The sequence below is a fragment of the Melanotaenia boesemani genome, chromosome 12 (genome assembly GCF_017639745.1).
Source record: "Melanotaenia boesemani isolate fMelBoe1 chromosome 12, fMelBoe1.pri, whole genome shotgun sequence".
Lineage (NCBI taxonomy): Eukaryota > Metazoa > Chordata > Actinopteri > Atheriniformes > Melanotaeniidae > Melanotaenia > Melanotaenia boesemani.
In genome coordinates this window covers 11,198,528-11,224,260 of record NC_055693.1, presented here as the reverse complement: position 1 = coordinate 11,224,260, position 25,733 = coordinate 11,198,528, and the positions used below count along the sequence as shown (strand labels likewise).

General features: G+C 40.5%; 1 protein-coding gene across 6 annotated transcripts in view; it reads right to left on the bottom strand.

Annotated features, from left to right (window-relative positions):
- Positions 1 to 25,733, bottom strand: part of nalcn (sodium leak channel, non-selective) — an 83,473-nt gene that overhangs the window by 48,714 nt on the left and 9,026 nt on the right. For all 6 annotated transcript variants that reach the window (XR_006012283.1, XM_042002009.1, XM_042002011.1 and 3 more), the window contains 7 exons: positions 25,444 to 25,527; positions 25,199 to 25,338; positions 24,971 to 25,099; positions 23,139 to 23,290; positions 21,764 to 21,906; positions 21,438 to 21,542; positions 3,211 to 3,297 (listed from right to left, as the gene is read on the bottom strand). Coding sequence is in view for 5 of the 6 variants with exons in the window: in XM_042002009.1 (XP_041857943.1) it covers positions 3,211 to 3,297; positions 21,438 to 21,542; positions 21,764 to 21,906; positions 23,139 to 23,290; positions 24,971 to 25,099; positions 25,199 to 25,338; positions 25,444 to 25,527 (840 nt within the window). In the remaining variant the exon portion in view is untranslated. The remainder of the gene's footprint in view (positions 1 to 3,210; positions 3,298 to 21,437; positions 21,543 to 21,763; positions 21,907 to 23,138; positions 23,291 to 24,970; positions 25,100 to 25,198; positions 25,339 to 25,443; positions 25,528 to 25,733) is intronic.

Sequence of the window (25,733 nt, the reverse complement as noted above, 5' to 3'; positions counted from 1 at the left end):
AGGCTCAACGCTCAGAAACACAGCAGTCTGAATGGAAAGTTACAGGTGGTTTAAAAAAACAGTGCGACCACTACGGATGGTTGAGCTAAGGAAAAGACACACACAAGCCACCTGTCTGTAGAAAGCTCCCCACTGCCAGCCCTAAAACATTTTAATCATTTGACGGCCAATTACTCTGGAGCCAGGCAGAGCAGAACAGAAACGCACACTTCACTTCTCTAGCACTCACAGATGGCCTTGCAGGCTGGATCTCCACTGTACCTGTCCACTCAACTAGCACAGCTCCCCTCTGATATTGAGGAACAGGAAATGTAATAAGGTTTTTGGCAAGACTAAAGAGAAGGAGCTCAGGGTGATGGCTATCATAAATTAGAAAAGATGCTGAAGTAATGTCATATTTCATTTCACATAATCCATTACAAAACAAGGCTCTGTTTTTTTATTGCTACTGATTATCTCCTTAACAATTAAATAGCATGTACAGACAAGCGGGTATGCACTAGTGTATGCAAAAATATACACTCTGCACTGTTCTCTTGGACCTCAATCATTACTAAGGCCTTAAATCTGGTACATATAGTAATTTTACCTTTATTTGACTAATGTTTTGGGGCAAGACAGACACTGATTATTGTCCCAGGATGGCAGTCATCTTACATAGCAACACCACAGAGGCTTATTGGGGCTTTATTAAGTTACCACTGCCTTTTAAATATTTTCATTTAATAAATTAATTTAGTTGTTAGAGGAATGCTAAATCCAAAATAAAAAAGAAGGATATACCGACTGTAAAAATATTACTGATTTTTATTTTAACAGAATAAATTATCATTGTAAAAAATCCTTATAGTCAAGATTTGTGAAGATTTTGTATAAGCTCTATCAGAGGACTGTCTGATTTGAACAGTCAGCTGACATCCTGCAGTTTCTTGACAATATGAAGAAAATCAAAGCATTTCAGAACAGTTTGATGGCTTGACATGCCATAAAATGCTGTCACTTTGTGACAATGGAAAACAATGGATGACTTTTGAAATTCAAAACTGTCTGATTCTTGTCAAAGTCACTCATCACTGTTCACATATTAAAGCTTTTGATCATTATTTGCCACAAGCCTGACACTTGACATGTTTAAACAGGAAGAAAAAAATAACAAAGGTAGAAGACTGTCACACCAGAACTAAGTTTTTATAAAAAAAAAAAATGCAACCCATGTCAACTTTCAGTGATGTGCCCCTAAAAAAACTCTCTTTCTTTATTTTACCACAATATCATTGGCAGACAAATTATTGCCACAATTTCTCCACTCGTGTTACCATGGAAACAGAGGTCTGACATTTAAGATATTTTAAGGGTAGGGTGGCTTTTTGAGTTTTAAATAAGTTCATATTTTTTAGTTGAACCAGCTAAACACACAGGATCTCTGTGTAGTTTAGGTAACGAGATGTTCTTAATTATGGCATGCACAACAAAACACACTGTACTCTGTGCAGCTTCTTTAGTCATAATAACTTGGAATTCAACACAGATGATGTGAATCAGAGCTGGCAGCTTCTCCAGTATAATTCTTTGTAGCCTTTTGTAATCAAGCCATTGTCATTTTAAATAACAAAGTAGAATTAAAATTATTATTATTATTATTATTATTATTAAAGTATAAAAAAATCTAATTTAAATTCAAATTACAAGTTAAATCTAATATGTAGTCCAAGACAAAGGCCAACTACTAATCTTTTGTGTTGAGAAATCTACTGATTTTTCTTACTTTCTTCTTCTTCTTCTTTCTGCAAGAAGTCAATCTAACAAAGTACTGCGCTGTCCCTTCTATGCAACATACCCCACTGATATTTTAATCAAGACAGTCTGATAAGCTGATGATCCTCAGAATTTCTTTCACTTGTGATTTCCGTGCATTAGGCTCTCTTTGACAGGGGACATCTATTGCATTTTTATAGCCACTGTTGAGAGCTGAAATGCTCCATGTGATAACGTTGTAAGTTGCTCTATAGTCTGACACAGAAAATTATGATGTAGCTAGGTACCAATCATGACAAGCCTGCCCTACAAAGTCTGCATCCTTAAGACAATGTTGTAAATTGAGGTGTGTTAAAAACACTGAAAAGACTCGCCTTGATGACATGTGGCTAAATTTACTATGAAGAGAAACAACTCACATGATACTCAACACTTATTTTAACTATGTATATGGAGGCCTTTCCAGATAGTTTGAGCAACACAAGTCAGATTATTTCTTACACTCCCTTACAGACAAATCCCAATATAATAGTTTGCAACATAGGTTATTGTCACAGATTTTGCTTGCTTGTTTTTTCATGCAGCTCAGGAGCCTCAAAGAAATGGAGGCTTTGTCTTTGTTTTATCAAGAGCCAGCATTTGTCTGAACATGACCTAATACTGCTCTCTGTCATTCCATTAGCCAAGAAATTATCTTCTCGTTAGCGTACAATGACAATCATAGCTGTTTGCAATGGGTGCAGGAAGCAAATGAAGAAGTCTTTGATTGTTTCATGTAAAGCAGCACAGGGCTCTGAGGGACGTCAGCTGTGTTTATCCCTCTGGTTATCCCTCTATCCAAATTTTCACTCTAACTGAAGACAATGCTCTGGAGGGGGCGGGGGTGGGAGCTTTAATGGGAATACTGCATTTTTCATCTATTCAGTGTCATTTCTACCCTTATTCTCTATCCAGTTTCAATATATTTACTTGCACTGTTTCACTTGGTTTTGTGTGTGTGTGTGTGTGTCTGTGTATGTGTGTGTTTTTACTTATAGCTCTGAAGCAACATTTACTCTATGAGGGTGTGTTGTCATCCCTCTTGTACCCCCAAACTCCATTGGTAGTCTGTGCCAGCAAGGGCCCTGCTTTTTCTACAGCACTATCAACAGTGTGCCAGCTGCTTTTAGTTTATCTTTAAAGCCCAGCAATTTCCATCACACCAACCAAGAGTTAACAGTAGTGTCCATCACATACAATTCATTGATGTAGCGTTCTATCAGTATATTCACAGAGCTGCTGAAAACATTGCAAATGAGAAAAACAATGACGTGTTGCTGTGTGTATCTGTGGCAAGTGTCAAATGTTTTAAATTGACTGATTTTTAATAAACAGAAGTAGAATTATGCATTTGCCTTTGGGACAGAAAAAGCAACACTTTGCATCAGCAGCATTTTCATTACGTGGTATGCTCACCTGAAGGCAAGCAGGCGCTCGACCATGTGGCTTGTTGACGTCCACAGCTACAAGCTGCCATCCACCAGCGGCGTCTTCATGGAACATCTGTGGCACAGGGGCATCACGTAAGCAGCAGAACACACACACACGCAAAAGCAAACTACACACAATTCAAATTACTGGACAAAACACACATAATCAGCCCTTTGGCTACATCATCTTGAAACATCTGTGGCTACAAAAAAGCTCAAGGCCTTCTACACATAGATTGATGCCCACACAGAGAGCAGGATAGCTACTAAATACAGTATGCATGCCTAAGGACCTAACACTAGAAATAAAAACAGCAGACACTTTCAAATATACAAAACAGCTGGTTAAAACATTAATATCCACTGCTTCTCCAAAACATGAGTGCAAAAATGAAAAAACATAAGAAATAGAGCTGTAGGGTTGTACTTAGGAATTGAACAACTGAAAATGCCATCCCATACAACAAATGGTAGGAGGAAATTATTAAAACAATCAACTAAGAACAGCTTTAATTTTCAAATACATGATAAAAGATATTTGGGGAAAATGGGGCTCCTTTATGAATATTACATTGGGAAATTAATTGTGGATAAGTAAAGAATGGATGCTGTAATAGTATGATTTGTATGAGGTGATTAATTATTTGTACAAAAATATGCTGTTAATGTTGTTGTAAGTAACTGGTACACTGTATTGTTGCTGTTGTCTGATGATGTATGCAGGTATGGTGTGTAATTGGTGTTTATGTACATTTGTACTGGGTGTCATTTATTTAAAATGAATAAAAAGAGAATAAAATAAGAAATATAGACAGAGCAGTTAACCTAAAGTATTCACTTCAGCCTGTTCAATACAACCAATATACAGAGTTGCTTTCAAAGTTCAGGAAATTGTCTGCATATGTACATAATCAGGACCAACAGCAGGTTTCTCATACCTTTTTTCATTGTTTTTGAGTCAATCTTCAGAGAATATTGAGCATAATAGTGTGAAAGGGCTGCAAGTGACTGCTATTCAAAAAAAACATTGTTGTCTACAGCTTGCCAAAGACCATGGACAACCAGAAAGCTTTTGGAAAAATACTATGTGGACTAATGAGAAAATGTGGCTAGATTAAAAAATAAAAATAAAATAAAATAAAAATATAACCTGGTGAAATCCTGAACTCAAGTCATAGGAACTGTTGTTAAATCTTTACTACCTCCTAATGGTAAATATAATGTCAGACTGTTTAAAACTGACAGAATGTAATCAGGCAGCTATAGATTTTAATGTTAGCTTCACTGATTTCTAATAAGAACAGATTTTGATTTGATGGTGGCAAAAGAAGTTCAAAAGTTGTAAGATACCTTATGAAGGGTAATGGGATGAAACACCTATCATTACAGATCATTAAGACAACATGACAAACTTGTAACAATGCAGAGGAAATGTAAAGGTATTTATAATGTCATTGGGATTTATTATCTGGCAACCATTAATGCCTGCCAGCTGGCTGCACAAACAGAAGAGTCAGAAGATTACCTAGGTCAATTCCTAATCCCTATTCACACTTGCTTAGCTTAGTAACTGATTAGCTACCTTGCGCAGGGCAAAACCACCATTTTGCATTTGCTATTATAAGTTATGTATATATTTTTTTGCATTTAAAAATGGGGATTGGGATAACATCATAGAACACAACTGTAAAGACCAGATTAAAGTTAAGGGGTGCATATTTTCTTACTTTCCATCACATCACAACTAATTTGAAATGACCCTTACGTCCTACAAAATGTGGCTTAAATAAGTCCTTCACTCATGCTTCCTTATTTACCATTATGCTCTTTGAAAGCACACCTTATGCCCACTGTTTCAAGTGTTTCTCCTTCCTGAATACCAACATCACAACTTATTAGATCTTAGGAAGGATGTTGTGAATAATTCTTAGCTGTTTCCATCTTGTTTTTATCATATCAAAGATCATTCCCTCAGATCCTCCTCCTCCATCCACCTCATCATCCCCCCAGCCCGCCTTGTTACCATGGGGAGCAGAGCTTTCAGCTGCTCTGCTCCTCATCTCTGGAACTCTCTCCCCCCAGACCTCCGTAACTCTGATTCAATACAACTGTTCAAATCCAAACTCAAAACACATCTGTTTAAACTGGCATACTCACTGTAATATTTCACACTGCATCTATTATTTTTTATGTATCCGTTAATTTATGAATGCATTTATTGATTTGTTTTACTCTTGTGTTTTATCCTGTAAGGTGACCTTGAGTGTCAAGAAAGGCGCCAACAAATAAAATGTATTATTATTATTATTATTATTAAAGACACCACTACTCACAAGCTCAATGTTGAATGTGTAGAAATTATACTTGGCTTAATAAAAAGCAACTCATTAGAATACACAAAGAAAACCTAAAAACAAAGGTTCATTTATCCTTTTCATTTTATCAGTATAGTTAGGCTTTACAGCCTAATCTCCATTTAGAGCCTCCATAATCGGAAGGAACTATAGCAAAGTCAAGGAATGGGAAGTGTGGCATTGGTTGTGTCTCACAGGACCACCACCCTTTCTCTCTAGAGATGATGAAGGAAGGATTACATTGTTTCAGCCTCTGTGATTGACAGTTAAGTGTTACACAAAGCTAATTAGTTTTCCCCCATCCAAGATAAAGATTGGGGCATGACAATGTGATTACAGTTTATTTTGATAATGACAGAAAAAAATGCTAATTATTTTAAGGTCTGTGGCAGGATGCCAGCAACACAAGCCTGTTTACATCAAGACTGGAGCAACAGAGCTCTGTTTTACCATTTCCCAGGATTTATCACTCTGAAGACAGAGAGGAAATAATAACATCATCAAATGTTTGTTGTTTCACAGCAATTTTTGAACCAGTAAACATTTTAAAAGAAAATTATGAATCTTGACAAGTCCAGTCCAAATAAGCAAACAATAGCTTTTTCTTTGACTGACAAAATTGCAAAAAACAAAGGCAGACCAAGGAATTCACAATAGCCTATATTTGCTTACAGTAAACTGCTCTTTTATTTGGCTAGTCTTACAGTACTCCTTCTGTAACATGTAATATACTGTCTTTAAAAAGCTCTTTCATTTTGAGATGTTTAGCGCAGATTTCAGATTTCAAATATCCTGCTCCCTCTTCTTAACAATTTATTTAAATCATAACACCAAATCCAGTACTAGTACTTTGTGCTTCCTGCATCCTTATACACTCGCTTGCTGCTTGCTCTTGCTCTTAGCTTTGATTTTTATTGATTTTTATGCTGATTTTTTTTTTTTCTCTTTTTTTTACTTAAGCTTCGTTTCCATTGAGCGGTTCGGTTCGGGCCGGTACGGTCCTGTGCATCATTGAATGGTTCAGCCAATTCTGGTGAGCGTTTCCACTGCAAGTCGGACTGCTACTGGGTGGCGGTGTTTAGACCAAATGCCTAGTGTGGCGTCATTCTAGCGCGACGACAGCAAACGAGACGCTACTGAACAAACAACAATGGAGGCCATTCAGCAACTTGTTTTTGTTCTGCTTTGCTTGTGGTTCTTTGTACAAACATCACAAGCCGCACTGTACGAGAGAAGATTGCGGGCGGCAAAGAGAAACACAGCCGAAAAGAGAAGAAAACTTCTGGCTTGGGTCTTGCGGTGGAACGAGAGATACGCCGTTGTGCAGCAAAGACACAGACAGAGACGCCACAGGGTAAGCGACTTCATGCCATGTTATCATGTATGTCATGTAGTTGTACTCATATGTTTACTAACTTGTAAAAAATAACCTCTGTACCCGAAAAGATATTACATGGGTAGCTTAAATATGAACTGCACTGTAATGTAATGAGTTAGAAACATTTGTCCAGGTCTTTGGCTCAACCAAGTACTGAATAAGCTGTGTGCACTTATGCCCAAGTTGACATTGTTTAATGAAATCGTGATGTTGTATTTAAACAAAATGACGTACAAAAGACTTAAAAAAAAAAAAAAAAATGATATGCATTGCCTCGAGCACTTTATGGCAGCACCTGGGTCCAACTGGACTCACAGCAGTCGGACTACCACTTAATTATGACGTCCCATCTTGTTTGAATTCTTGCTTGTGTTGTTCTTACTCTCAAATGTAAGTTGCTTTGGATAAAAGAGTCTGCTAAATGACTGTAGAATAGAATAGAACTCCGTTTTCAATTCTGCAGTCTTTTGTTTACTTCTTGTGTTTATGAAAACATAACATAAAAATAAGGAAATTAAAAAAAAAAGAAAACAAATAAGTTGGAAAGGATATACATGATTTAACAAGATACAGGTTTCATATATATCTATGTTAAATCACATATTTCCTTATTTATGTTGCTCCCCTTTATACATGCCCTTTTTTTTGTAAGGAATATTATGTTGTATTACATTGACTTAATAGTGTATTAAGTTGTGTTTCTTTTTCTTTCCTTTTTTGTCTTTAGATGTTTCTTCTTTTGTTGAAGCAGCGCCACCGACCAGTCATTTGGGCTTTCAGCCGGGTCAATGAATGGTGGAATGTGACAGTCCCGGGGTTCACACACATGCAGTGGGTCCGCAATTTCCGAATGTCTGAGGAAACATTTCATACCTTTGTGCACGGCTACGTCCAGTGATGGAGAAGCAAAACACCAACTTCAGAGCCTGTTTGCCCCTGAGGAAAAGAGTTGCCATTGCACTGTGGAAGCTGGCGACCAACAGTGAATACAGAAGCATCGGTCATCTTTTTGGTGTCAGTAAATCATCAGTGTGTCGGTGTGTGCAGGACTTCTGTAAGGCTGCCTGCACATTGTTAGTTCCTGAAATGATCTGTTTTCCAGACCGGGAAAAGCTTGAAGACATGGCTGAATACTTTGAGAAAAGGTGGGGCCTTCCACAGTGTGTTGGTGCTATTGATGGCTCACACATACCAATAATAGCACCACAAGAATACCACACCGACTACTTCAACAGAAAAGGCTGGCATTCCATCATCCTCCAGGGAGTTGTTGATGGAAAAGGACTATTCTGGAATGTGAATGCAGGAAAGCCCGGGAGTTTGCATGATGCTCGGGTTCTGCGATTGTCCACACTGTGGGATTTGGTTGGGCAGGGAGGCCTGTACCCTGCTTGCACAAAGAATATTGGGGGGGTGGATGTTGGCTACTATGTGTTGGGGGACTCTGCCTACCCTTTACAGAACTGGCTTCTAAAACCATTTCCAGACAATGGCCGCTTGACAGCAGAACAACAAACCTACAACAAAAAAACATCCAGGGCCCGAGTCGTAGTTGAAAATGCATTTGGGAGACTTAAAGGTCGGTGGCGATGTCTTTTAAAGAGGAATGACAGTGACATTGAACTTGTCAAATCCATGGTGCTTACTTGCTGTGCTCTTCACAATCTTTGTGAAAGTCATGGAGAAGACTACCAGCATGATTTGGATTTGTCTGCAGAAGAGCCAGTACTTCTAATAGCTCGGGATGCTGAAGAAGAGGGGAGTGAAGTACGTGAGGCTCTGATGCGGCACCTCAACACTTACATGGCCTCTACAGATTTTGTTAAGTGATCGTTTGACTTAATAAATTCTGTTACCTTGTTCATTTCCTCGTGTTTTTTTTTATTACAGGGTACTTGCTACAGGGCACTAAAATCTTTCTTTAATAACTTATATATTGAAACTGGAATAATTACACAGAACCTAGACAAAAAACAGATTACATATTTTACTTATTAGAAATAAGAAATGCACAAAAAATGTACTAGGTAGACCACCTTTATTAAAAACAATAAAATAAAAACATAAATAGAAGCTAAACTAAACTAAAGGTTTTCTGTCGCTATCTCACTGTTGCTCGGGCTGTGGCATGGGGTCACGACTGCCTCCCAGCACTTGAATAAGTTGCCCAAGGACACCAAGGAAGGCCTGGTTGAAGGTAGCTGACTGCTCCATCTGCTGACGTGTAAGTTCTCTCTCCTGTTGCCTCGCTTCCTGGGCGTCCAGACGCAGTGCCTGAAACTGACGCTCAGAAAGGCTCTCCATTCTCTCTAGCTGCCTTTCATCTGCAGCCCGCATCTCCTCCATGACTGTGCGCACATCCAGCTGCGACCGTCTTCTATCAACTGGAATATGCAAAAGACCAGAATAGTGGGTTTTAATCAACAGTAAAAAAAAATAAATAAATAAACTGGGTGATTATACATTAGTTAAGACACTGTCAGACTGTGATCATAGCTAAAAAGATACTTTATAAATTACATGAAGGGTATTTGCTATCACAGCAGTAATCAGATAAACGAAAAAGAACAGAAAAAATAGGGCAAATCTACACACAAATGCAAATATAAAATATAAAAAAATCAAAACACATTAAGAAAATAAAACAGTAATATATAAAGATTATTTACTGTTATGATTATGGATTTCATAATGCAAATAAACTACAGAGGAAACTTGTTTACTGCTTAATGTCATTTCTAAGTTTGGAGAAATGCATAATCACAACTTTTATTCAGAACATCATGACTTACCGGTGTGTTGACGCCTGAGTGCAGTGGGTGTCATCTCTGGTTGGGTCGGTGGTGACGCAATTACCGGGGTACTGGGGCTACTTGATGAAGTGGATGGACCCTCGTTCAGAAAGGACGAGGCATCAGTGTCAAGTCCCTCCACTAAATCTGAAAATGCAAATATCACGAGTTTGATTCACAAACAACGAGAATAATACACAGGATGTGAATGGTTAGCGATCGTAAATAGCTGTTAGCATCAGGCAGGAAACAATAGAATGCTAAGCTATGCTAGCATTCTAACTTCGAGCCTTTCATTTCATCTGAATTTACAAAGAAGTTGTGCGAAGACTGACTGGTTGTTTGCTGTAATTTTCTAACTAGTTAGCATAGCTAAAGCTCATCCCAAGTGGGAAAATTCTTACCATGAGGATCTATTATGGATTCTAGGAGTGCAGTTGCCGAGTCCAGCCCTCCCTCTCTGCCTTTGTTTGCTGGTCTGTGGCCATAAATGTCGTCCATGGCGTCGTACCACCTCCAAGTACTTCGGCTGTTTCCGCTACGGCTGTTGTCATCCTTAAGTTTTTATATTGTCCTTTTAGCTTCTTAAGCTTTACCCGACATTGCTCGGATGTCCTTTCGAATCCCTCGGCAGCCATCCGCTGAGAAATCTCTTTGTACACTTTTTCGTTTCTCACTGCTCCATCCAGCTCATTCTGAATCACACTATCGCCAACTATAGCCAGGAAAGTTTGTAGTTCCAGAGCCGACCAGACCTTACTATTACTTGCAGGCATCCTTTTTCTTGTATCTTTCCAACAACCAAACACAATGTGCAACTGAACCACAACTATACAGCAGCGTTGTTTGTGTTGCGCCTGCTTTTGTCGTGGGCAGTGACGTTTTTCTGTCTGCCAATCATAGATTTCATCAGTGTTGCCAGTACTTCCGCCTTAACCGTACCATATGTACCATTCCTATGGACCTACGACTGAAGGAGGTCCTGAAATGGTGCGGTATGGTTTGGTTGTATGGACCCATTTTATAATGGAAACACACAAAATAGCATACCTTAGCATACCTAGCATACATAATATCTTTGTTCTTCCTCAATCCCGTCATCTCCTAGTTCCCAGATTGCCATGGCTCATGAAAAACATGCCCATCATTCACCGGGGGAACAAGGACATGAGATTTCCCTCACTATCACCTGGTACTCACTTGGAAGCATTAAAATGTGCTTCCATGTCAGCTGAGAATCCCTCTGCTGCAGCAGTCCCGCTGTTCCCAGGGAATATCAGGACCTGATGGCAGTGTTCAGCAAGATCCGAGCCACACGCTTACCACCTTACTGTCCTTGGGACTGTGCCATTGATCTTCTGCCAGGTACCTCACCCCCCTGGACTCGCATCTATCCAATCACACAGGCCAAACATCAAGCCATGGAAGCTTACATCAAGGAGGCTCTCAAGCAGAAATTCATCCATCCGTCCGCCTCTCCTGCAGCCGCAGGCTTCTTCTTTGTGGAAAAGAAGGGTGGGGGCCTTCGACCATGTATCAACTACCGTTGGCTGAATAACATCACAGTGAAGTAAGTCTAGGTCTCAGCATATTCAGCAGGTTCAGCAGGTTCTGGAATGGCTGTTTGCCCACGTTAAAGCAGAGAAGTGTGAATTCCATATGTCTACCATCTCCTTCCTGGGTTACATCATCGGTCCAGAAGGGGTGAAAATGGACAAGGTTAAGGTTTATGCTGCCACCTCCTCGCCGACCCCCCGGGCCATTAAGAAGTTTCAGAGATCCCTGGGGTTTGCCAACTTCTACCGTCGTTTCATCCGTGATTTCAGCTCCGTGGCATCCCCACTCACGGCCCTTCTCAAAGGTAAACTGAGGGTTCTCGTTTGGACGCCGGCTGCTCAGGTGGGTTTTGAGAGCCCAAAGCAATGCTTCACCTCAGCTCCAATTCTGCGTCGTCCCGATCCCAGTCTTGTCTTCATGGCAGAAGTAGGTGCTATCCAGTGTGGGGGCAATACTCTCGCAGCGTTCAGGTGAGCCTCCTAAACTCCACCCTTGTGCTTACTTCTCCAGCTGAACGAAACTACGACATGAGAAACCGTGAACTGCTGGCAGTGAAATTGGCATTGGCTCAAGGGAGGTCTCCAGCCGTTCCAAGTTCTCACTGATCATTGCAACCTGAAGTACCTCTGTACAGCTAAGCGACTTAATCCGCATCAAGCCAGGTGGGCCCTGTTCTTTTAACGCTTTGACTTTTCCATCTCTTACAGACACAGAAGTCTCTACACTAAGACTGATGCTCTGTCATGCCGAGATGGCCCTGGCACAGTGTCTACAGAGCCTGCTATCATCCTGCCAGCTTCAGTCTTTATCAAGCTCATCATTTGGGACTTTGAAGCGGATATCAAATGTGAGTCGCAATGGACACTAGCACCACCTGAGTGTCCAGCCCACTGGACATTTATCCCTCAGAAGCTCCGTGACAGGGTAATCAGGTGGGCACACACATCTACATCCTCAGGTCATCCCGGAGCAAAGCGTACAGCTCACCTGATTGCCCAAAAATACTGGTGGCCCCACCTGGCTTCTGATGTTCTTCAGTACGTCTGTTCCCGTTCCCTTTGTGCTACTACCAAGTCTCCACATCATCTTCCTGCAGGGGAAACTAATGCCTTTGCCGGTCCCACAGAGACCATGGACCCATATCGCTGTAAACTTTGTTACAGACGTACCTGTCTCCAAGGGACAAGGGGTGATCCGTGTGGTAGTAGACCATTTTTCAGAGTTTTGCAAATTCATCCCGTTTGCTAACCTCCCTACTGCTTTCCAGGTTGCTGAGGCCTTGTTTGGCCATGTCTTGAGAAACTTCAGCCTTCCAGAGGATATCATTTTTGATCGTGGACCACAGTTCATATCTCAAGTCTGAAGATCTTTCTTCCGCCACCTGGGGGTCTCAGTGAGTCTGACTTCTGGTTATCACCCCGAGTTCAATGGGAAGGCTGAAAGGACTAATCAGGAGCTGGGGAGGTTTCTACAGGCCCACTGTTCCGGTCCCTGTCCTGGGCGGAGTATGCCTAGAATCCCCTCAAGAACGCGTCTACTGATCTGACTCTGTTCCAGTGTGTACTGGGGCATCAACCTCCTTTGAGCCTGTGGAACCCAGAGCAGGTCAGGGTCCAAGCTGTTGACAAGTGGTTTCGCCGAACGAGCTGAACGAGTCTGGGAGACCACCCATATCCAGCTGTGTCAAGCAATCCGTCATCAGAAGATCCAGGCATACTGCCAACGCTCGGAGGCCCCTACATTCCGACCTAGTGATCAGCCCTGGCTTTCAACTAAGGATCTTCGTCTTCATCTGCCTTGTCAGGGTCATTGGTCATTTCAAGATCCTTCGGAGCGTCAATGAGGTTTCATACACTCTCCAACTTCCCTCACACTTCCGCATCTCACCTACTTTTCATGTTTCCCTCCCCAGGCCGGTGATCAGAGGTCCCCTAGCTGACAAACCTCTTCCAACCCTGGAAGTTAGGGTACTGTGGCGTATTCTGTCCGGTCCCTTCTGGACTCCAGGTGTTGCCAGGGACACATCACGTATTTGGAGGACTGGGGCAGGTATGGCCCTGAGAAGTGGAGTTGGGTCTGTCATGTATATTTTCTTGACTCTTGACCACATCGGGCTTCCACATTGGGCTTCCAACGGGCTCGTCCAGATTGCCCTGCACCTTGTCCTCGGAGTGGTCCTGCGGGCAGTTGGTGCACGCGACGGGAGCTGCGCCTCAAGTGGGGGGTTCTTTTATGCCGGCTCTTCCTCTGCTAGTGCGTTCAGCATCACCGGCCTACTGATCATCGGTTCTAGCACTACATTACCCAGGATTCTTCTGCTCCTGCCATCTTGGACTTCACCTTTGTCTCATCATCATCATCCCCCTTATGAGTTACACCTGTCCACCCCTCTATTTATACCCACAATTCACACAGGTCCCTTGTGTAGTCTTGTTGTTCCTCTCAAGTCTGTACTGGTTCTCTCTGTTTAAGCTTTAATAAAGCAACTTCACAGTTGCCTGCATTTGTGTCCACCTTTCTGCTGGTTCAGCCTGACACCAGCTGTTCTTTTTTAATCAATGAGAGAAGCTGGGGTGCAGTTTTATTGAATGACTCATTTCAGTGTAAGCAGTTATTTATTAGAAGTTTTCTTTTTAAATATGTGGCTCTTCAGCTGAAGGGCTCTTCCAGAGTTATGTTTCTAAATATTTACAGGAAGGAAAATGTCTCAATGGAGAAATTCCACAGTGGTGAAAAAAGAAAAAAAAAAACGAGTGTCGGATAGCTGAGCACAGATGGAGAAAAATAAATCTACAGGTTCATTATGACATGTATAAAGAGAAATTATTTTGTCATTACTGTCATAATGCTTGGGCCTTATTCGCTACTGTTGACAGGTTAACAAACTCTCCTGTGTCAGTAGCATCTGAACTTTATTCAACCAAGGCCTGCAATGAGCTTGCCAAATTCTTCACAAACAAAATCCAGTCTATTAGACAAGCAGTTGGTTCATCATCAGCAGATTCAAGAGACATACTATGTCCATTGAAAACCAGTTTAAACACCATGACACAGTTTAATCCCATTAACAGCAAAGATCTGGGCAACATCTTACATCAGCTGAACTCCTCCTCTTGCTGTTTGGACATGCCCACAGGTGTTTTCAAAAAGGCCTCAAATACTCAGGAGCCAGATCTGTTACAGATTGTGAACGTGTCTTTAATTTCAGGCATCTTCCCGGTGCTTAAAAAAACAGCTGTAATCAAACCTCTGCTAAAAAAAGACAAACTAGACAAGACACTGTAGCATTAGGCCCCAAGACTTTGGTATCACCCAGAGTCTGCTCTTCCTATCTACATGTTTTACGACCCAGAGGAAATTCCTGTCCACCACCAGATGGACAATTGTTGACCTAACACTAAGTTCCCAGCCTACAGGAACTTTGCATTCAGAGGAGACTTGATTGGCCATCCGACCTGAAAACTCTAACTCATTAATGTCAAAAAGAAGAAACACTCTTAAGCTGAGTTAATTCAGGGCCGAGTGTCAACCGTACCAGGGAACATCTCAAACCTTTTGGTGATTAACAACATTTAAGGCCCTCTTCCCCAGACATTCGCACATGTAAATCAACCTGAGATGGACCTTAAGACGCCAGACCACATTCTTTCCACAGATGGACTTTGTCAAGAAGTGTCAGAAATAACAACCCTTTTCTTACAGGACTGTTTAACCTATAGTCTTCAAAACTGCCTTTAATGGTTGAATTTTTGTAATAATGAATGTTTAAATTGATCCCACATCTTAGGAAAGTACAAATGGTAACTTTGAATGGATTCTCTGCTATGTACGGTCACAAAGTTCCAATTCAAGGGATTCTTGCCACTGATCAACATCCCCTCCTGCTGGCCGTTTGAAGGTTTGCTATCGGGATCACCAACCAAACTTTAAAACAGTTTACAGAAACTTTTATCCATAAATATCCAGAACAGAACTGATAGTGTGTGATTGTAAATATGAACTTCATTTACAGGTAACGGATTGCCAAAGTATATCTGCGTTTTATTAATGAAACGGTATAAATATGTTTATATCTCATGGATAATTAACCGCCTGTAATAACTGGCTCCCCGCAACAGGAACGACAGTGGAAGCTCGATTTTCAGGACCCTATTTAGTAAAGCAACGCTTAAATGAGACTAATTGTGTTATTTCTATTCCCGATCGTCGACGTAAGACACGAGTCACGTGAACATTCTGAAAGCTTATGTGTTACCTGACACAGACTCACCGGTCGGCAAAGCCTCGTCTTCTGTGTTACCTGCACATTCAGTTTTAAGCTCAGTACCATGCGGTGTGGCCGTTACTCTGTTGGACACCCCACTAGTTGAGAGCGATCCTCGCGTTAACATCGAGTCTAGATAAGCGCCACGGTTGTCAAACACGGAGATGCTAGCTTCGCTTCCGTCCGCATTACATTATTTTTCTGATAGTCAGCGATTAGATCTCACGTTAGTCGACAAGAACCGCGTTCTGTTTAATGACATTCCGTCCCACACCAATGTCATCAGCCACGATATAGAGGTCACACATAGCCATCCAATTAAGCAGCATCCATATCGATGTAATCCTGTAAAGAGACAGCTCATGAGACAAGAAACTATTTGTTGAAACATGGCTTCGCAAAAATCAGTAATCGACTTGGAGCTCCCCATGCTTAGTGAAGACCAAGCCAGATGGGTTTCCTAGATTCATTACTGATTATACAAAAGTTAATTCAGTAACCGTTACCGATGCCTACCCCGTGTGGAAGATTGAGTGGACACCATCAGTTCCGCTCAGTTTGTTACAAAGATAGATTTATTGAAAGGTTACTGACAAGTTCCACTCACAGAATGGGCGTCTGTGATATCCACATTCGTTACTCCGGACAGATTCTTGCAGTACACTGTCATGCCGTTCGGAATGTGCAACGCACCGGCGACATTTCAACGGCTAGTGAACACTTTGTTCTCGGATTTGCCAAACTGTACGGCGTACTTAGATGATGTGGTTGTCTACACAAACACCTGGAAGGAACACATGGCCGAATTTGAAACTGTGTTCTCATGTTTAGCTGGCGCTTCTCTGACCCTGAATCTGGCCAAATGTGAGCCGTGCAACCATCACGTATTTAGGCAGACAGGTGAGACAAGGGGTAGTCCACCCATTAGAAGCTAAAGTGACTGCTATTACAAAGTTCCCTGTTTCAGAAAACAGAAAGGCATTGAGACGATTTTTAGGAATGGCCGGTTACTATCATAACTTTTGTAGAAGCTTTGCCAAGGTTGTAAATCTCTTGACAACACAAATGAGTCCCAAGCAGGAATTCCTGTGGACCCCAGACTGCCAACACACCTTTGACAGCATTAAAGTGCTTCTCAAACATGCACCTGTGTTAGCCGCAACAGACATGTCAAAATCCTTTAAGCTGGAGATAGATGCCAGTGCCGTAGGGGCAGGCGCCGTGAGGATGGGACTGATCACCCCATCTCTTACTACTCCAGGACGTTCGGCCGGCACCAACTGCATTACTCCACGATACACCATCACTATTCTTGGCACTGCAACACTTTAAAGTGCATGTGGGATCCTCTCCTGTACCCATCCAGGTATATACGGGCCCCAATCCGTTGACATTTCTTTCCCAGATGTACAATACTAATCAGAGACTAATGCGATGGGCACTTATAGTTCCAGAATACCAGCTAGAAATAACCCATAAGAAGGCTGTGGACAACCTGATGTCTTGTCCCATGCTTGAAAAAGAGAAATGAAGACAAATAAAGGAGAATTGTGAAAAGAAGAAAGAGACATGTGATGACTGTGTGTAATATTGTGTTATATTTGTGAGAAGGTTCTTGGAATGGACGGGTGGCCAAGTTTTAAAGGAGGGGGTGTTACGGCCCTTGGCTTGCCAGTCTGATGCCGTATTCGGAACAGCTGGGGACTTGCTGCTCCATGAAGATAGATAGTGGGAGTTGCACCACGACTCCGCCCTCCTCCGTCCAGATTGGTCACCTGATGTCCCGGAATCTCCCGAAGGGGCTTTGCGTCATGGACTCCTCGCCCATTACAGCCCTGCATCGACATTACTCCTGGCAGCTGTGTACCGTGGGCACACAGTTCTCTGGTTTTGGGATTTCTCTTGTGCATTACACCCTGTGTGGGCTCATAGTTGGCTGTGGTTTATTGTATGAGCTTTCTTTGGACTGTATTCTGGCTTTAGAGAAAAGACACTCTGGTCCATATTTTGAGAAGTTTTGGTTTATAGGTAATTTGGATTTAGTGGCACTCTCATTAGGAGAGGTTTGCTGTTTAAGAGCTATGTGTTTTGTTTGTAGAATACTGTGAAAGTTCCATCACTTTAACAGTCTGGTTGACATTTATTGTTTTGTGTTGTTTGTATAAATTGCTAACATGAGCGTTACCTGAAAAAGGACACTTTTTGTGCTATTTATTTTGTGTGCCGGAAATGGTATATTTTTGTTTGTAGGACAATTTTCATTATTTAGAACCAGAACCTGTTTTGTATTTTATTTTATAGGAAATTGTATTTGATTTTGTTTCTTATAATAAATATTTCATTTATACCATTTAGATTTGTCTCCGGCCAGGTTTGTTATTAACCCTTTTCACCCCTAGACACCAAGGGGTCATAACTGTGACAAAGGGCAACCTTGGCCAACCCACACCAGAAACATAACTGCGGCCTAGAGTGTCCTGTTGCCAAGTGCACATGTGAACACTCTTATGCCTGAACAAGGTGTTTGTTATGGACAATCAATGACAAGCACAGAAGTCCAACAACAAAAAACCACTCAGATTCAGATGGGGGGGGGGGGGGGGCATTCTTCCCAATCACGCCCTTCCAGGTCTCGCTGTCATTGCCAGTCATTGTCAGTCCCCGGAAGGACTGCTCTCCAACACCCCCTCCATGGACTCCAAAAAGGGTGGTTACTCTGAACTGCTATTTGGTGCAAAAGCATAAACAACAGTCAGGACCCATCCTGAAGGCAGAGGGAGGCTACCCTTTCATCCACCAGGGTAAAGCATGAGCATGAGCTAGCCGGAACCGCTCAACCTCGCGCACCAGCTCAGGCTCCTTCCCCGCCAGAGAGGTGACATTCTACGTCCCTAGAGCTAGCTTCTGCAGCCAAGGATCAGACCGCCAAGGTCCCCGCCTCTGGCAGCCGCCCAGCTCACACTGCACCTGACCCCTATGGCCCCTCCTGTAGGTGGCGAAGCCACGGGAGGGGGGGGCCCATGTCACCCTTTCGGGCTGAGCCCGACCGAGTCCCATGGGCAAAGGCCTGGCTATGAAGCGCTCGCCTCCGTGCCCCACCTCCAGGCCTGGCTCCAGAGGGGGACCCCGGTGACGCATGTCTGGGCAAGGGAAACCTGGGTCCATGATTTGTCATCATCATAGGGGTGTTTTGTAGTGTCATGCGACCGCGACAAAAATTTAACATTTTTCTATTTTCTTATGTCACGTCACAAGCCCCGTGTGCACATCTACATGAACGTGCACAACATTTCACATACACGAATGTCGCCTGTGGCTTGGCTGGAGATGGACAGCGATTTTCGCCTAATCACGCAGGTTCTATTTAAAATGAATTGAGAAGGTGCGACGTTGCCTCCCGTGTGCCGCGCCCATTAGTCGAGTGTCTCTTCTTGCCCTGTATAAGTGATGTGAGGGTGTTATGAAGAATGTGGCTACAGTACAATGTTTCGCCATAGCAACAGACCTGTGGTCAAGCCGCACCATATGACACAACGTGAAAACAAAATGTCTCCAGACTAATTTTTTTCCAGATCACAACAAGCAGAACATAGCTGCTGGTCTAAGACTAACATTAGCTACTGGGACCTGGGTGAAAATAAACTAGTCTGTATTATCATAGACAAGACTTCAAATGTCACACTGGCTGGCCCCCGCCCCCTCCATCTCTCTTTCTCTAATTGTGTTAAATAATCAAGATCTCAATTTCAATCAAAATAATCGTGATTATCATTTTTCCCATAATCAAGCAGCCCTATGTGCCATGATTAAAAAAACAGATTAAAAAAAAGTAGCTCAACCTAGAGAAAACGTTAACACAATACAGAAGACATAAGACCAAGAAAAGCTATGGAAAACTATAGAAATGACTATTTTGTTATTAGCATGAACCTTGCATAATGAAAATTATTTTTCTTTACAATGCTTTCATGATTAAAACACCTCCAACTGAATTTCACTCATATTAGAGCTGATTATTACAAAGCATAGCAGAGACAGAGTAGGTCATGTCATCTAATGCAGCTGGAGATAACCCTACTTTTAATAAAGAAGGTCTAGAGCAGGGCTACTCAATTCGGTCCTACAAGGGCCGCAATCCAGCAGGTTTTCCATGTATCTCTGCACCAACACACCTGAGTCAAATTAGGTGGCTCTAACAGCCAATCAGGTTCTACACAATAACTCATTAATTTGACTCAGGTGTGTTGGTACAGGAATACTTGGAAATCCTGCTGGATTGCGGCCCTCGTAGGACCAAATTGAGTAGCCGTGGTCTAGAGTAATATCAAAGACTACTTGTGGCAAAAAAGTTAAGGATTCATAAAAAGAAATAAGTTTGTTTTTTTTTTTTTTTCTTGGGGCGGGGGGGCTTAAAATATTATTCAACTTAAATCAGGGACTGACTTACTGGTTCAAACTGATTTATTGAAACCCTTTTATCAATTTATGAGTGAATAATGTTGGATGAAATCAAATGAGCAAAAGACACAACAAAACATTAGCACTTTACTAAGTTACTATATTTTCCAGTGAACCAGACTACAGGTTAAGTATATGAAAGCCTTTAGAACAAATATATTCACTTAAATCCCTACCATAAAATATATAAGGAAGTATAAGGCTAACCAAATTAAAGCTAAGCTTAGTACTCCAGCTGACTCCATCCCAGGCGATGTTGCTCACTTTCTCATGGTGGACCCCAAATTAATAGCCTCTCAGTGTGCTCTTTCATGCCGATCAGATGCCAAACTATACTTCCCTTCCACTGCTAAAGAAAACCAATTTAATTCCAAGCTCCTTCCAGTCCAGCAGAGACAAAACATCCTTACCTCCTTTCTCTATGAGTTACCTCAGACTTGCTGTGACATTAAATGATTCAAACTATTTATAACTTTGGACGTTCGATTTGTTGAAGTTACAAAAACACTTAAACCAATCACATTTTTGCTTTGTAGCTTCTATCTCATCAAGCACTCTTTGCCAAAGAACCAAGGCTGGCTTACAAAGAACACACAAATCTGCCAACAAAACACATATTTATATACATATTGAATCACTTTAAAACATTAGTTAGGGACAGCTAATATGATTAAGCACCAGCAGCATTTATCATTTTAATCCGTAATTACAAAGGCTTGTGCCAGTACAACAACCCCACTTTGCTACCAAGAGAGCTGATTTGTCTCTGGCTTTGGTGTTGGCTGACTCTGCTGGATTCTTTCTCTGATAAAAGACAAACTGAAATTAAAAATACAAATAATTTTAGAAAAGTAAAAAAAAAAAACAAAACATACCCAACTCACAGTAATGACACAAAATTAAAACAAAGGTATAGATACCTATCAAGCAAATTTTCAGCTTGGGTAAGTATCACTTCTGTGTTCAGTTCTGTTCTTGAACCCAAAAGAAATGGTAGAGAGAACCCCCCCCTACACGAAAACAGACACACACTTAATTTTTTTATTGAGAATTTTTCTTATTTTATTCTGCAGTATGACCTTTCAGACAGCCAATTTTTAAATAACTGAATCATTAGTGAGCATTCTCTTCTACGAAAGCCAAAATGTGTTTGTGTTCTTTTCTTTCATTATTCAGAATTCATGCAACTTTGATGAGCTCATCTTTAAAGAACTCTGTTTTAATGAACGAGCAGACCTTTTGCACTCAATTATCAAGATAAGCAGCAATGAAGACATTTTTTTTCATGTTTAAAATTAGGTCACATTTTGGCAGCACATAAGTCAAGACACATCAGATAATCAAGTTGTCAGTGGAATATTTTGTTGCACTACTCATGTCAGTTTGTGCTTGTGAGTGTGACAGTTATACCTGTGTTGTAGCAGTAGAGGTGGTACTGCTCCTCGACCCCCACATCTGCTGAAATTGCACTCTGATCTCAGCGAATGTCTCAATGATGACAGCAATGAACACATTCTGGAGGAGTGAAAGTGAGAGAAAGCGCTGTAACAATTAAAGGTAAATGTCTATCAATTGACTGTTTTCCTTTATTCACAGTTCAACAGTTGTTTGCTTATTAGGCGGAGAACATTCTACTAACAGAGGGAAATCATCATGCCTGCAAAATCCTTTAAAAGGTCAACTGTCCATTACAATTTATTTAAAAAAATGAGCAGTAGAGAGACAGAGGCTCTAACCTTGACAAGCCATGCCAAGAAGAAAATGAGGGTTATAAAGTAGAAGTAGGAGCGCCAGCGAGGGAAACTGTCAATGGCTCTGTACATGAGGAAAACCCAACCTTCCTGTGATGCAGCCTCATACACAGTAAAGATACTTGTACCTAGCAAAAAAAAAAAAAAAAAGACACATCAGGCAATGAGACATTAAGGCCCAGCTTTAACTCTCTCTCGGGGTGCCTGTTCTCTTTTAGAATTTAAGGAGTCTATTAAGGGATAATGGTCATCAAGCTTTTTCTTTGGGTGTTGGTGGCCATTTGCATGTTTAGATGACCACTATTTCTCAAGCTACAAAAGAAAAAAGAAAAAAAAGACACTTTAACTCTGCAAAATGTAGGGGCAGCGCCATGTGGTAGGGGCAAGGACAGGAAAGTTATGTGAAAACAGAGACTTCTGTGAATCTCACACCAACTGTCACTGTTTTCATTAGATCAAGTCTAACAAACAGGTTTTCATTTTGAAAACTATTGATATATATTCCAAAAGTCTGACAGTTAAAACTGTAAACTTTGGTATCCTGTAATCCTTTCTTGTAATGATCATTTGTACGCTATAGTTTTTTTTTTCTTTAGATAGACTCATTGACCTGATGAAGTGATCTCTAATGCATGTCTTTGTCACAAACAAATTTAATCTGATGTACCTAATTAACATAAATCACATAGGCTGGCCAAACCACAAAAATGGAGCCCTGGGCTGTTTTCCAGTTGCTGCCCTCTCTCTAAATGAACTGACTGCATTTATAACACTAAGCAAAAGATAATTTAATTTGAGAGAGAAAAAGTTTGTCAATATTCTAATGCTTATAAATCTTGAAAGTGTTGTCAATAGCCATGGGTTCTCCTGAATGAAACTTCACACAACAATCAGTGTAAAAACCACCCAGACCAAACATTTGGCCAGTAAACCACACTCATTGCACCATATTTGTTTACTGTGCAGCAATCAGTCTTCATCTTGGCTATGCAAAGATTTGAGCCATTGCATTGTGTGCATTTGAGCACCATTCGGTTGATAAAAACACAGCAGGCTGCAGCATGAACTGCTTCATCCTAAGACTGTTTTACACAACATGTAAGATCTGCAAATGTCTTAACAGAATATCCAGTAGATTAGTATAAAAGAAGATCTCTGTTTATCCATTTAGCACTAGAGATTACTAAACAGCAAAGCTAATTTAATTTTACAGAGCTTGTTTTCTTGGCCTCTTTATGAAATGTAGTCTGCAGTATTGTATATCAAATAAAAAGATATATTGTATAGAAAAATGTACACACATTGCATTATCGTGAATTCTTACTTTTTGAAGGAAGTAGTGACAATAATAAGATTATACCTAATTCATTAAATCCACTATAGCCGAGCTCCTGTCGGCTAAGGCCCAGGTCTTCTAGATTCACACATTTAAATCCATTAGGACACTGGTAGCCCTCTCCATCACGGGAGCAATGTGTGTCAGGTATAGCCAAGCTGTTCCATGTCACTGTGCTAATAAAAAGGGAGAAACAAGTATAAATAGTCAAGACATCATATTTCAACTGGAAAGAAAATCTAAATGAGAAAAAAATGTTAAGGGCATTTGAGACTAGAATCCCCCTTATCTTTATCCTTGTCTTCTAGCCACAGGTGCTACCAGGAACTGCTTTATTTCACTAATGAAAATGAATGTCTTGCCTGCATAGACACTCATCTAAATTGTTTATTAAGGGGTCCAGAATCCAAAGAGATAATTTATTGCACTATCACAAAGGGCAATCAGAGGAATAACAGTGAACCCAGATAAAGCTAATAAGACCAGGCTGAATAATATTAATGCATCTTATGAAAGGATATCACTTTCCTACATGGCAAAGGGGAAATAAGTGAAGCTAAGCACCAGGGACAAAATGTCCAGTTATGACTAAATATAAAAAATGTATGAGCCAAATAAAAAGCTAATCAATTTGTGATAGCAAATTGTTCACAATCAGTTTAGCATAATTCACATAACTGAAACTTTAAGATCCTGTCCACATATTCTGTTATTTAAACTCAAACTCAGGAGAAAACGGCCATTTAATCACAAATAAAGCATGCTGATAACAGAACTTTCTAAAGTATGTTTACAACTTTTAAATGATTTGTTTTAAATATCTCATTAATTTGAAAACTTACAAAGGTGTATTAAACTGAAAGCAATAACTTTGTAAATGTTTTTGATAATAGTTTTTGATTATATGTGTACTTTATATTGGAAAATGTTAATTAGAATAAGAACACACAAATTAAACATTATCATAATATAGTTTGGAATAAATCTACATAACAAAGATGTCATCCATTTTCAGGCTTTACCCAACACAAATCAGAGTTATAAGGTCAACTGCAAAAAATCCTGATGCTCAAAAGAGGAGATCCTCCTTCGTTCACCAATCCATAGCCCTTTTTTTCTAATATGTACACTACTGTTCAAAAATTTGGGGTCACTTTGCCATGGGATTCAATAGGGAAGTGACCCCAAACTTTAAAAAAAAATCTTCTATCAAACTGCCATCAAATTCTTTGTGTGAAAAGGTAAAGAGCTTGACTCTGTGCTAAGGGCAAGATGCAATTAAATTAGACACATAATGCCATGCATTTCTGAAATACTCAGTTCAACCAAGCATTGTAAATGCACATGAGAATTCAGCAGATATCAGAACTCTACATAAATATAAAAATTACCTGCACCAGCTATTCTTCTACTAATGGCTAATGTACACCAGACTGTCTGCATACATGATAAGGAGAGATGAATGTTCTGATACAAGTGGAACAAACTGCCAGTGGAGTTTAAATTTTCACCAAATGTAGACATTTTTAAATCCAGGTTAAAAACATTTCTTTTTTTCACGCACCTATGCATGAAATCTGCATGGTAACTTTTTAACTTATCTTGTTTTTAATCATTTTGATGTAATTTATTATTTTATTGTGATTATGTGTTGATGCCTTTTACTATTTCTAAATATCTTTGATGCATTTGTTTTATGTAAAGCACTTTGAATTGTCCTGTACATGAAATGTGCTCTACAAATAAACGGCCTTGCCTTGCCTTACAAAGCTCTTTTAGCCTCTTAATAACAATGTATTTCAGTCTAGAATCTAATTTATATTTATGTTAGATATTTATGTGGAAAACTTTCTTACCCATATTGTGTATCATTTGTTACACAGTGATGGTTGAATGTTCCAAACATCTGAACACCAAGAATTCCATAGAGTAAAAGAAAAAACAGCAAGAAGATGGAGACACTCCAGATCTGTTCCCCGGATCGCCTGCAAACATGATAGAAAGTCAGATTTTATATATATCTACTCCATGTGCCCCATAAAATGGGGTACTATTTAAAAGAAATCCTCATGACAGAATTATACTTGAGAATATTGGTGATGCGAGAGCGGGGCAGCTCAAAGCGGAAGTAGATTCTGAAGGCGCGGATCATTATTAGTGCTCTGGGGATTCTCAACATCCCCCACGGAGACATCTGATCCACAAGCTTTGCTATTTCAAACACCTAAAAAAAAGGTAAATTTATTTATTAAAGGATCGGTCAGCTCATATCTTGGGTGGAGACAGAAAATGGCTTGATTTAGTGAATGTACATTTTGATTTAATTTACCTGTAACACTAGAGAGACCCAGATGAAAAATACCATGAATCCATCAAACATACACCAGCGATCTTTCACATAGGAGTTGTCCCCCTAAGAAGAAACAAGAGGCAACAACACAGTAACAACTTAAAAAGTAAGAAAGATGAACCTGTTTTATACAAATGACTAAACAATTAGACCATCATTAATATTTACTTTACATATTTGAAAAGAAACTAAATGACACATTACAAGGAATCCAGTGTTGGGGTGTTTTCGACTTATTTCATCCTGTCGCTTCTGTGTCTAAAACTCTG